Source organism: Saccoglossus kowalevskii, chromosome 17 (genome assembly GCF_978046115.1).
Source record: "Saccoglossus kowalevskii chromosome 17, keSacKowa6.1, whole genome shotgun sequence".
NCBI lineage: Eukaryota > Metazoa > Hemichordata > Enteropneusta > Harrimaniidae > Saccoglossus > Saccoglossus kowalevskii.
The window spans coordinates 26,922,056-26,936,095 of NC_140657.1; the positions used below are offsets into that span (position 1 = coordinate 26,922,056).

General features: G+C 34.4%; 1 protein-coding gene across 1 annotated transcript; it reads left to right on the forward strand.

Annotated features, from left to right (window-relative positions):
- Positions 1–355: 355 nt before the first annotated feature.
- LOC100369085 (folylpolyglutamate synthase, mitochondrial-like) lies at positions 356–12,743 on the forward strand. The gene is made up of 11 exons (XM_006818051.3): positions 356–422; positions 789–917; positions 1,442–1,560; positions 1,973–2,165; positions 2,557–2,721; positions 2,977–3,054; positions 7,280–7,424; positions 8,625–8,729; positions 9,490–9,640; positions 10,160–10,299; positions 11,564–12,743. Exons 1-11 carry the CDS (start codon positions 402–404, stop codon positions 11,893–11,895), a joined length of 1,578 nt encoding a protein of 525 aa, XP_006818114.1. The 5' UTR covers positions 356–401; the 3' UTR covers positions 11,896–12,743.
- The last annotated feature ends 1,297 nt before the right edge of the window (positions 12,744–14,040 follow it).

Consider the following 14,040-nt stretch of genomic DNA (forward strand, 5'->3'; position numbering starts at 1 on the left):
TGATATGCAGTAACTATTAAATGTGGTTTTGCTAGACATGGGACACATCGTAAAAAAAACGGGTACATTCTGTTCAAAACAAGCGCTGATGAACTAGGCTAACAGGGAATCGATTTACAGTTGGGACTTCAAATGTAGAATTTCTGAAAGCTTAGTCAAAATTACAATAAAAACGCAATAAATAACAACATGAGAATACAGAAAATACAGAAAAAACTGAAGAAGTAAATGCAGTCACAACATTTAATCTATTATAATGACAGGTGTAGAGTATGAATAAGAATTTGTTTTTAATAATATAATCTTAAATAACAATAGTTCCATTACAAAATAATCAATTTCTGTTCATTTCCAGAAATTCTGCAAGAACAAGAGTGGTATCACACTGAACGCTTGTAGTTATGTCGAAGAACAATTATTTGGTGTGATTTGATTTTGAAGAAGGATTCTTTAATAATATTATTTATTATTATTATTTTATTTAAACAATTCGTACTGAACCGTGAATAATAGTTTTGATATATGTGTGGTTATTATAAATTATGATGTATTTGCCCGAGATGCAGCCCGTGATTTTTTCATCTGCTTGGTACAATACAATGTCGATGCCCAACCAAATAGCAATATTAGCGCGGTTGGTATATCTTGCGATCAATGAACTGACAAGATGTTAGTTTGTATAATCTGCCTTATTCTTTGATTTCAATTCCATTCAGTGTCGTCATAATAATAATAACTCGCATGAAGACATATCATATATGACATTGTTTAATGCAATTTATTAACAGGAAGTTCAAAAGGCAATGGAAGGTATTGTACGTGATGCGTCTCGTACGATTATATTTCGCAATAAAAGTTGGTACAGTACTAAAAGCCTCCCTGAAATGAGTGACTACATAAAAAGAGTTGATATCAATGTGAGTTCAAGTATTTACAATAAACCTGATTTCTTGGAATTAATTACAATGTTTCACACAGATTAAAAAAATCAAACTCGACGCTTGATGTATTATACTCCTAAAATTGGTGACTCTTAATGGTGTTAGAAGAAACAATATGACTGTCATGTTATTGGTATTCATCTTTTTCTCCAGTCAATGTCTCCAGTCAATGTCACAATGAATTCAATAATTTAGGGTACTGGGATAATGGTTTTCATCCTGAATATTTGCTTCACAACATATAAAGTGCCTGTTGCTGTGTATTTCTTATGGTCTCATTAGCCCAAATTAAAATAATCAACAATGCAATAATTTTCAAAAAAGCAAAAACAAAGTACATTACTTAAATAGAAGTAAAGTTTAAGATTATTGGTTTCTGACAATACATGATACACCATTAAATGATCTCAACGCATTTGAAGTGTAATTTCCTATACTCAAACTGAAAATATACTCAATTCAAAATGATGATGATGCTTACATTGTTGTTTCCTTATTAGCTTGATGATGTTGATGGATTGAACATAATTCATGTAAGTGGTACAAAGGGTAAAGGTTCTGTGTCTGCTTTTTGTGAAAGTATATTACGAGCAAATGGGTTCAAAACAGGATTATACAGGTAAGTAACAATATTAACTCATTGGATTCATTACATGGTACAAAAAGAATGATTATCAATGAATCAAAATCTGGTATTGTTTATCAAATGTTTGGAGCTGTGAATGTTGAACTACTATTTGAATGTTTTTATAAAGCCAAAAATACGGGTAGCATTGTTGTAAAATACTATACCAACGTGTTTCAGCTGACACGTTATTTTAGCTAATTTAACTATAGTGTACTAGTAATTTCGCACAATCCAGATGTAGCTGGGTTTAGCAAAATGTTTAATTTTATAAAACGATTGCTAAGTTACAATTGAGCTAATTCTAGTATGAAGCCATATTCGTTAAGATTGCAATATCTACGTCGAAGTGTTTGACAGTAAATTATAATAAATTGTTTTGTAAGATAATCTTTATTATTTCTAGCTCACCACATTTGGTAGAATTTCGTGAGCGAATCCGCATCAATGGTTTAACACTGACAAAGGATGTTTTCAGTAAATATTTCTTTGATGTCTACAATAAATTAGAGTCAACAAAATGCGAGTATCCTGAAACTATGCTGAGTGGATTCAGATTTATGACATTAATGGCATTGAATGTGTTCATACATGAAAAGGTGAGACCTCGAGAATATTGCTATGGTGTAGGCTAAACAACACAAAACAAAAACTACACTGTATAATCTCCATGGTATATAAGAATTGAGGTGTTTCGGAATAAGTGACATTTATACGGAATTGTTTTGCAGTTAGACACACTTCAATGTAAGAGTGGATGTTGCCTGTGATTTTTCTATTTAAGCCCGCAATTTGGGTGTGAAATTGGCAATATTGATCAAAATGCACCTACATCTACAATTATCAAATGAACATAAATTATTTGAAAATACTAAGTTGAAACTCCGTGCATATGATCAGAAGGAACAGAAAGAACAAGGCGCATTGTCTGGTCGCGAGTTTTAACCTCGTAGTGTGCTATCAATAATCATTTTATAAATATGTATCTAGGTTGATGTTGTCATTCTTGAAGTGGGCGTTGGTGGCGCTTATGATTGCACCAACATTGTGCAAAGCCCGAGAGTGGTTGGCATCACTTTATTGGACTTGGATCATACAAATTTGTTAGGAAACACGATTGATAGCATAGCATGGCACAAAGCTGGAATATGCAAGGTGAGAATTACATTTACATTCAACATGCAACCTAATCATCAATGAAAAATATAAAAATCACTGAAAATATTGCGGTTTTTATTTTGTTTGTAATATGAAACAAAACATATGCACACAATTTTGTTTTGTGAAATATATTATCATACTTATCGCGAACATTTATTTGTACACATGTTTCTATGTCGATTTGCTTTATGAAACATCTATGATCATTAAAAAATGAGTGAAGATAAACAAAAATGTTTTATTCAACAGCCTGGCCGACCAGCATTCACAATCCCACAGGTACAGGAGGCCATGAATACATTGAGATGTAGAGCCAATGAAATACACGTGAGTGTAAATATATCAATTACAATACTCAGATAGAACTACAATGTTAGATCATTGGCAGTATCATTAACTAAAATATACATTAATATGTATAATAAATCATTTAAAAACATTGACGCATATTACAAATTATTATACATCTGTCACCGTACAGTACGGGGCGCTTCGGTCGATACTCCCGCTGTAAAGTCTTCGTGCATACTTTGCAGTATCCTCGTAATAACCTCATATTATTACATATGTACTGCAGTTTATTTCGATTTGTCCCAAAAATCAAAATCGGTATTTCCACACCCCATATGCAAATGAGGTCTGAGAGCAAACAGAGTAGGCCCTTCATGAGTACCGTAACATAGCAGAAATTTAAACATTAAGAAGTACGATATTTTCCCCTTAGGGTACATGAATATACTTGCCAAGTGAAATGAAATTTGAACAACAGTAATGGTAATTTTAGGCAGTCACTTATTTTGACTAAAACTAAGTTGCATATCACCCATGCAATAATGTTTTCGGTATTTTCACAGTCGATATGCAAATGACATGGTATTTCCATTATTTAGTAAATAAATTTTCGTCTGCTATTTTTATCCGGTTCAAATCGTCCAGCAACATTTTTGGCATATCACATGGAATACTACGATTGGGAGAACTTAATGTATGTTGACCACCTGGAAACTGAGTTTTATTATCCTGAAGGGCTCTCAGAAGATCAACCCGCGGTAAAATCGGCGATTGCTATGGAGCCGGAACCATCAGCATCGAGGTACTGGGAGGTTTCTGTTGGTGACGTTGCGGCGTTTGTCCGCGAGCAGAAAAACAAGAATAAGGCGATGATAACGAAGCGTGAACTGTATTTAATGATTGGAAGAAGTCTATGACACACAAAAAAGCGTGACCTGAAGGATATACCACCATCCCAGCTAGATGCTTTGCTGTCGCAATTTTATTTTGGTATTCGTAAGAAAAACGGAGACGAATATGAGCCGGACTCTATATCATTGTATCAAAAATCGATTGACCGGTCTTTGTGTGACAATAATTACAGAATAAGCATCATTCGTGACGATGCATTTTGCTGCAAGTCGCCGTACATTGGCCGCTAAAAGGAAACATCTGAAGGCTTCTGGATTTGGTAATTTGCCAGCCAAATCACAACCAATTACGAAAGATCAAGAGGAGTCGTTACTGATGGGCAACTTGGTGTAGACTCCGCAAAAGCCATCATCAAAACTATGTGGTATAACAACACAAAGCTTTTCGGTTTGCGCGGAAACAACGAACACCGTCAGATGGAATGGGGTGATGTAGTCCCACAGAGTGACGAAAATGGTGAGTTTCTAGCGTATAATGAAACTCCCCAAAACTCGTCACGGGGAGCCTGGTAATACTATGAGCTTTGCACCAAAAGCGTATGCTGCACCGAAAACCCAGGACATTTGCCCAGTTCGTGCATACAAAGCATACACTGTAAACCTAGGTGACACATTTTTGTCCCCACTTTAAAATCTCTTTTAAGTGATTTATAATTAAACACATTAAGTGTTTTTCTTAAAATCGCAAATGAGTTATTTTACAACATAACTGTTTTAAAATAAAACAGTCTTACTGTATTTTGATAAAACATTTAACAAGTTTATAAGCTTGTCCCCACTTTAAAAACACTTAAAGTGTTTATAATCTGCATAATTGCGAGAAGTGTATATTATGAAAACACTTTGCAGGGATGTTTTTGCCTATAACATATTAGAAACACGTTTTTAAAAAAGTTTCTACCAGAAACATGTATATAAAGTGCTTATTATCATAACACTTTTAAAAGTGTTTTTACTGGTCACACATTTCTAAAGTGTTTCCACAAGGACATGTATAAAATGTGTTTTTATTATCACAACACTTTTAAAAGTGCTTTTACTAGACACACATTTTGTAAAGTGTTTATAATCACGACACGTAGAAAAATGCCTCAATGGAAGACGTGTTTTATTGTATTTATTACATTCCTAAATAACAATTGAATGGTTATGTATTATTGGAGGCTTAGAGGAGCTGTTTAAATTATAGCAAATTTGCACAGGTGCGTGGTAATCACCATATTGGAATTCAACACCGAGGTTCTGCCAATAGAATAAGAGCTGTAAAGAAATTGAATCTAATGATTAGATCACAGGGAATAATTGCCAGTTTAGCGCAGCATCATCCAGCTCATTAACTCGAACATTGATAACAACACCAGCATGTTTAATTCCATCGGTTATTAAACTTGTGACAGGTACATGGTATAAATTTATCATAAATTTGACGTGTGTGAGCATTTTTTCTTCCAATATGCTGCATACAGTCGATAATAAGTATTGTCTATTATAGATGCATACCTTAGACGACATACAAAAGTGTCCTGTATATAATCGGGGTTTTACCTTGAAACATTACATGACTGTGTTTTTGCTTTTGAAAGTGCTCCAAGACAAAACAATTTGTAGGAAAAGTGTTTTAGTTATACTCATGACATTGTGTACATGTCGTGTACATAGACACTTATAAAACATGCATAAAACATGCTTCATGATAAAATAATTCAACATTTTGGAAGAAAAGTGTTTTAGTTTTTTACTCTCATAAACACAAATGTGTATTATAGATTAACACTTATTATACATTAACATTTATTTTGCTTTCTGAAGAGGTTCAAATTGAGCATTTTTCGAGAAATATCACATGTTTAAACCACATGTTGAGAATGCTCAGATGTGATTGGAACTACAACCACCGTTCACCAAATGCGGATTAATAAAATCCGTTAGGCCACGCGGTACTTAATTCACCACATGTCTCGATTTCTAGTTGTACTTAGGTTGGTGAGACCATATAGGTTGGTGCGTGACATGCAATTATTTTCTGGAGGAAATCACTTTCGATGATTGTCTACTCAATTTTGCATAAAGGTGGATGCATTAGTCCTTAATTGTTCTATCAGCAAACACTTTAATTACACATTTATGTCACCGTAAAACACCTAGTATTTTATTTCGGAAAAGTGTGTTTTTGTGTGTTTACAATGTGCTTAATTTTCATCAAAAAGTGCTTCAATAACTCCCCAAAATACTTTTCTAAAAAGAGTAAAACACTACTGTTTTGATAGAAAATACTAGTGTTTTTTATTATATAATACACATGTTTTTAATTACAACAGTGTGTTTTCAATTAAAACGGTGTGTTTTAATGACAAACATGAAAGTGCTTCCGAGATTGACAGTGTACGCAGCTCATCGACCAAACATAATGAACTGCAGTTCAGCGCCATTCTATATTGGAATTGAGTATGTCCCATGTACCATTGCTAGGGGAATATGATTGCGAAATCAACCTATGGCCATAAATAAAGTGACTACGTTCATGAAGTCGAAGTTGAAAGAAACAGAGTTAACTGGCAAATTGAGTAACCACAGCGCACGTAAAACCTGTGTTCAACGTCTCCTTGACGCTGGTGTAACACCAAACACGGCAGCACATCTAAGTGGACACAAAAATGTCAGCAGTCTAAACCAATACTCAGTTCCAAATAAAGATCACCAACGCCAAATGAGCAACATTTAATCCGGAAACCAAGACTCTTTCAATCCACGACCAGCAAGCAACATCACAAACGCAGTTATGGCGTGCGGCTCAGCGCCGGCCGCTGTCGACGAAAGTCTTTCTGTCAGTGTAGTACCGCAGCTGCACGGCACGTTTGCCAATGCACAGATCTGTGGAGGAACATGTTAAACTGTGTATCACAGTCATCCAGTTCTGGTTCTGTCGTGGTCCCAACTAAACGTCCACGAGTTATTTATTCGGGCAGTGAATCAAATTAGACGTCTGATTATTTTATTTTCACACAGTGACAGTTGCTATGCCGTATCACTATCTTGGAACATATTAATGGGCAATGGGGTTCCCCGACCTAAAATCCACCCGGTTTGTTGCACGTTTTTTCTTTAATATGAAATAATCAAATATGGAACATATGTAATAATAACAGACCCCACAGCCTGCCCGTGGCTTTCAAGATGCGGTGTATTCGCTTCGCTCGTGAAAGTACGGCTGCAGGATACACCGCATCACTCGTGAAAATAAGTTTCACACGCAACGAAAGCCACTGGCAGGGTGTGGGGTTCTGTCATATTATTCACTATTGTCATTCGGCAAAAAAAAAACAGTTTTTTCATAGCTGTTATGTTTACAGGCGACGATTCAGATTGTGCCCGACTTGGATGATTACGATTGGCAAGGGAAGCCAATGAAGCTTGGACTTGCTGGCGAACATCAACGTATTAACGCATCTTTAGCAATACAGTTATGTAGAACATGGATAGAAGAACATAACCTACGTACGTACTTATGTTGCACATACATGTTCACGTGATATGTTTCCTTTGCTTCATGGTAACGTTGATGCTAACTAATTGATTCATCCACGAATGAGACTTGTATGCTACTTTAAGTTTTCATTTTTAGCATTTGAATTACTGGTAACCACGTTCTTTTGATTGATATTGCCTAAACATTAATATTACACATTTCCTGTGTTACAAATGATGTTCCATTGACATCAAAGTATCCATTTAGGGTGTAGTTTACATAATAGTACAGAAGGATTCTTTCTAAACTATTGTTTTACATCACGAGCTCCCACTATATATGACTGCATGAGACCCCAGCATGTTTCGTATTGTGCAGCCATGCATTCATACAATGAATGTAATTGGTTGAATTATCAATTATGCAAAAGCATCACGTGCTAATAAAATTAGAATTGACATGAATGCGTCATTCAATTATGTTTTCTTTTATATCATATTTGAATCTATTTCATTTCGAGTGGTACACATAATATACTGCTCTGAGCGTCCGTTTGTTTATTAATGTTTGTTTTACATCGAAATGATTATTTTGTAAGTAGAGAAGCATACTATATCTCAAACTGTTGGTGGATGTATCGACTAACTTATTGAGTTGCTCGAGCCCACTCGGCTTGCAAATGATTTTTAACCAGCTTCCGTTCAAAAGTTCTTAAACTCTCATATACAAAAACAACCTTGAGTATAGCTACATATAGCACATGTGATCTAAGTGGCGTGGTAGTAATAATATTAAACATCATATATTGATGTTTATCAAATCGTAATTCCTCCCCTGAGTTTAACAAACCTTCTCACTATTAGAATTCATAAGCTAGAACATTTGATATGACGGTCTTGTTGACTGGCCTAACTTCATTACCCATGTGAGAATAGTATCTTCGTTATGACATTTCAAGATAGTTTTACCAACAAAAATACATCACATTATCTGCAGTATAACCTGCATATATACAACATGAAAAATAAAAACATTTACACATTTGCAAAATGTTCTTATTTCAATTGTATAACATTTTATTTTATATACTTGAATTGGTTGTCAAGGTTTTCAGTAACACGAAACAAAAGAAAAAAAATTGTTTTTAATTTGAATAAACAATATACTACTTAGTTAATTTCCCCCTTGCTAATGATCTATATAAAATTATAGACGTTTTACTCTACTAGATCACTCCAACAAGAGAGCAGGGTTTGGACGTACCAATACATATAGCATGGATGGCGACATCCAGACAGCTTCAGCATTCAAGTTACCAGCCACGTTTATATCAGGTAAGCTATGGTGATAGTTTGGTTAGATATTAATTTCGATGTAGAATAAAAAAACATTCTTTCTAAATATTTGTTTTACATTACCATGCATACGTCTAATATGCACATACGAATAGAAAATGCCTAAATTCCATTCATAAAATCAGAATATATTTATAGAGCAATCATAACATGATTGACATGCTGTTTATGCTTACACAACTCAGTATTGAATACTGCAATTCGTCTCTATCATTGACGTTTTTTATGCATAATTCAAAACCACTTATCAAAAACAAACGAAGAAAATCTTGCTGGGAGAGTATTGAAGTGCATGTTTGCATGCATGATGATTTTTTTTTCAAAACCATACTTAAGGGAACGCAAAACATTCGCTGTTAATTTGTGTCATCAATGTGTGAAAACTAACGCTGGAAATAAATATTTATTGTTTTATTTTATTTTAAAGGTTTTATCAACCTTTGGTTTGGGTTAACAAAGAGATCATTTAATTTGGTGACTGATTAGCGAAGACTACAATTATAATTCAAAAAGCACTTATTGATAGAATAACCACAGGCTGACAGATACATGAACAAATATTGTTATAGAGATGTATGCATATTTATTTTAGCTGAATTAATTAATGATTATATTCTTAAAAAAACTAGTGAATAACTGGGAAATATAAAATCCAATAATCATAAGAATAAATCAGTTTCCCTTTCTTTTTTCCTTTCTCAATAACTTGTAATAATTTTTATCGTTTCTGATTCCAAAGGACTTCGCGACTGTTGCTTGCCAGGGCGTACACAAATCGTAAAACATGACAATGTTACATACTATCTGGATGGAGCCCATACACCAATGAGTATGAAGGCTGGTGTTAAGTGGTTTAAAGAAGCATCGGCAGAAGAAAAGCAAACTCTAAAGTATATATCGATTGTTAAATGTACATTCAACAGATTCTTTTTTAATGCATATTCAGTGCGTAATTGATTGTACATGAACATGATCTGCAAAAAACCACAGTTGAACGTACAGAGCAATAATAAAGATAATTGGCACTTACCATCTTCGAACTGAAGTGATCGTTTCGTCAGTGTCTTTGTGATTTTTTGTATAATAAATAAATAAATTTAAAAAATAATAAATTAATTCAATTAATTAATAAATAAATAAACGAATGTTATTAATAAGCTTTCTAGAAAGGCTGTCATTGTCTCACCTGAAAAAGCAGCCGCGTAATGACCATTCTGATCAACATAACAGTATGGCTACGTTTTATACTGCTACACATTAACGGTAAACTTCTTAATCATAAATGGAGTGTTCATTTGTGCATGTATGTGAATATCTGAATTGTATTCACAGAATATTCTCTCAAAGCCTTACGTGTTCACGCTAAAAATATTTCACCCACACTGCTTGATACAATGTTTCAATTACAGGAATCGTGTTGCGAAAGTGTTGATATTCAATGTTACGCATGGCAGGGATGCTAAATTATTATTGGAGCACCTGGGGCAATGTAACTTCGCAGCGACTGCCTTCAGCCCAGACATCACTGATGTAGACGATTTAGTAGAAAGTAAGCAATTAGTAAAGTTTTCACACAACATATAAACGTCACTGCTAACAATTGAATTGCAATGTATAATAATCTGCATTATTACTACTTGTATTATCTACCAGTTAACTTCAGTTACATTAGTAGTAGTGACCATCCGATGGAAAAAAATGAGTCATTTTCAACTGATATGCAAACACATGCCATTTGTGTGTCTGGTATTTGTCTGCATACCATGGATTCACACGTTGACAAAGCTAGAATGCTCAAGATTCACTTATGACAGACTTTGTTGGCGCTAATAAGCGTACTTGTCATATATCGTGGAAAACTGGTACATTTGTTTATGTACTGGTTCCATTGTAACCAGTTGTTTCATACTGTTCGAGTAAATCCTACTTATTTTGCAGTGTACTATTTTTTTAGGGCATCATTTGTTCCTTCAATATCAATTAAAATGATGTATTGTCTTCATTAAATGGTTGTAGATTATCAAGCGATAGAGGGGCAGAATATTTCTAATTTATTTCTAAGTTTCTCAAGATTCTGGGAATTCATAGGGAATATTATCTGGTATGCCAACAACCTCGGGTTGATCTAAATTTGCTGTTGTATTCGTTTGTATATTCTGTTCACGTTGTTAATCTTTATAATATACCTGGACTGAAAATATATTGAGACATAGTAGGTATTCCAATGAGATTGGACCAAAGGTTTCCAGTGTGACGATTTGTTTGGTGAAGTATTTTCCACTACCTATCTATACACAGTTCAAATATTGACATGATACAATTGAATCAACCACTGTCATTGGAGTTGACATCTCGTATATTAGCCAGCTGTTTGATATAAAGTAGCTAGATTACGTATTTCCACACACAAAATGTGAACGCAAGTAAAATCTGCTGTTAGTAGTAAAATCTACTGGAGTAATGATATATCTGGTATTATAAGCAATTATTCGGACTTTTGACAACAGTGGGTCTCCTGTTACTCTCACCATTTTTTTGTTGAACTATGCATGCCATTTGGAAGCATGAATCGCTGCAGAATAGTGTAGAAATCTTGTCTTTTTACCGAACGTCTTGTTAAACTAACCTCATAAACTAAGCACTTTCCTCATATTTTGAGAGCTTTTTACTACATATACTAAGCTAGGCCGTTTGTAAATTAAAACCACACGCTTGTATAGCGCAGACACTATATTTTGTTTGTTTTAAAGCATTTCTTTTTAAGCACAAATGACTAGCAAAACTATTTTTGGTCATATTTTATTTTATTCCAGAAACTTTTGAGAACCTAGTAGAAGAACTTACTATTTGCAAAGAGAACAGAGGCACATTTCAGGCAATGAAAGGGGAATTATATGATGCATTGCCAAGCAAACCCACATCTGCGAGTTTTGTGTGTGCTATGCATGCTGTACAGTGGGCAGCCTGCGGCAAAGATCCATATATACCACATCCAAGACACAAGGATCCAACACCACCTCAAAGTATCATGGAAGCAGACCATGTGCAAGTCCTGGTCACTGGAAGTCTTCTTTTAGTCGGTCGAGTCATTGGAATTCTTGTTCCAGATTTTGTAGCAAACGGCAATGTATTTGGTGGTGATTAGCTTTGCCAGTTTACAGCAATGTCTCTATCTATAATAGATGAATTTTGGCATTGGTGCTATTATTGAAATAATAACTAGTTATTGTGATTTCAGCAGATATTAGAAAGGGTTAGAAGGAATAAAGGAAAGGATATGTTTTATTCAACAATTTAGCTATACCATTATATTTGCACACCTGCACGGCTAAACAATGAATTAGCTGTATGTCTAATTAGCTTGTTTATGCAAGGTTTTAATTACCATTAATTTAGCCTTGTATTACGTACTAACACTGATAATTATATTTACTGTCCCAATGTTAGTTAATACTGTGTTCTAAATAGGCATTTTCAATGCAAGGGGAAGCTGGAATTTAATATAATCACAAATAAATAAATTTGTGTAATAAATGTAATATTTTCTGACCCAAGATTAGCTGGACTGCACGTTACGGTCTTCTGTTGAAATAAGTTATGCTCTTGAAGGTTGGCAAATGTATAAACTGTGAAATTGTCGTCTGTCATTGCGCACGGACATGATGCACTTCGTGTAACCATATTGCATTCAAGTTTGTCTATTGTGTCTAATTGACTTGTTTTACACTCAACCCTCGATTGATTTTGCAATTTTTCATTCGAATCTTGAGATTCATTTGGTAATTTGTCTGTTTATTTGCATGTACAATTTATTTCTCAATATAATATGTTATTGCGAGGATATTGCAAAGTATACACGAAGACAGTACAGCGGCAGTATCAACAGATGTATAATAATATATAGTATTCTGAGCATTTTTGATTTACTCGTACTTTATCTGTACTCATTTACATGTATTCTGTCTTAAGTAATAAATATGTTAAGTGCCTGGATACTTTGATAGTGAGCTAATATTGATAGACCATTTTTGTAGTATGAACAAGTCGAATAACATGCACACACACGCGCAAACACCACTTCTTGTAGGCATGTCCAGTCAGTTGAAAAGCATTAATAGAATGGAACATATTTCAAAAAAAAAAACAATGCGCTCGTTAGGTTTATTCCAATAGCACAATTCAAGAGGTAACACATTTAGTCGTATCGAGTGTACAAGGAAGTCAAGTAAGACCACTTTTTGTATGAATAGCATTTCTTAATTCATGTACATTACCGTCCTTAAAATTATGAGAAAAGTATTAACCAGTGCCAAATTATACATTCCACAGAATTGTGTCTTTGATGAATATAAGTGCTTCTCCAGATTTATGATAGATGTAATATTCGACATAAACGAGAATTGTGTTTTTTTCTTAATTCGTAAAATACATATGACCGTGGCAAAAGTATGTTCAACCTTTATATCTAGTTTGAAACCAAATGGTTTAATGTAAGACTACATTAAAAGCGCATTTTAGTGCGTTTTCAGATCATAAATTGCAGTCTGCCAGCTTCGATCAGATCACCCAAATTCTAATTATTAAATCTGAACAGAATTGCTCCAGAAATGAAATATTCAAAGGTTGCATGAAAGCTCGCACGTTCGACCACACTTGACAGTACTTCATTACAAATAACCTATCACCTAACGTTGAATGCATACCAACCACAGAGTCATTAAAGCGGGGGGTCGTCACCTGCGCACGCGCGAGCATTGGGTCCCAAGCGACGATAACAACACACGCTAAAAACGCAAAGGCTTATGGGTAGACACTTATTTGTAAACAAAGACACGCTATGGCCATCTGACGTGTGCGCAAATGACGACTCCACGCTTTAATTGGTCCGACAGTAACCTACTTCTACTTGAACCTCACTGATGACACTTACGGATTAAATTTTGTTCTTGTTTTAAAACTTATAGATGCGTGCTTGTTATGTATTTTATGTAAACATAGTGGAGCACAACTCATTCTAACCAACTCTCCAATTGAATGCTTAAGTTTATCATCTACATTCTACATACAAGTACAGACAATATGTGTGTAGTTTTATACTATATGTTTGTAATGTCCTGAATACAGGTTGTAAATTTGCAATTAATTCATCTGTGCTATTTATAGATGTTTGAAACAGTCAGTGTTGCATGACAGAAAACCCAACTGTCTACATTGGCCACTCCCTGTTAAATTGTGTTAGTTTCGTATTTCTGTATTTCAATAGCGCTGAAGTTATTTAACGGTTTCAATA

What these genes read in the sequence shown, in the direction of transcription:
- LOC100369085 (XM_006818051.3), top strand. Translation starts at nt 402, where the DNA reads ATGTCGAAGAACAATTATTTG. An exon ending in TGTCGAAGAACAATTATTTG is followed by an intron (nt 423 to 788) that starts GTGTGATTTGAT and finishes ATTTATTAACAG; the next exon opens with GAAGTTCAAAAGGCAATGGA. An exon ending in TTCAAAACAGGATTATACAG is followed by an intron (nt 1,561 to 1,972) that starts GTAAGTAACAAT and finishes TATTATTTCTAG; the next exon opens with CTCACCACATTTGGTAGAAT.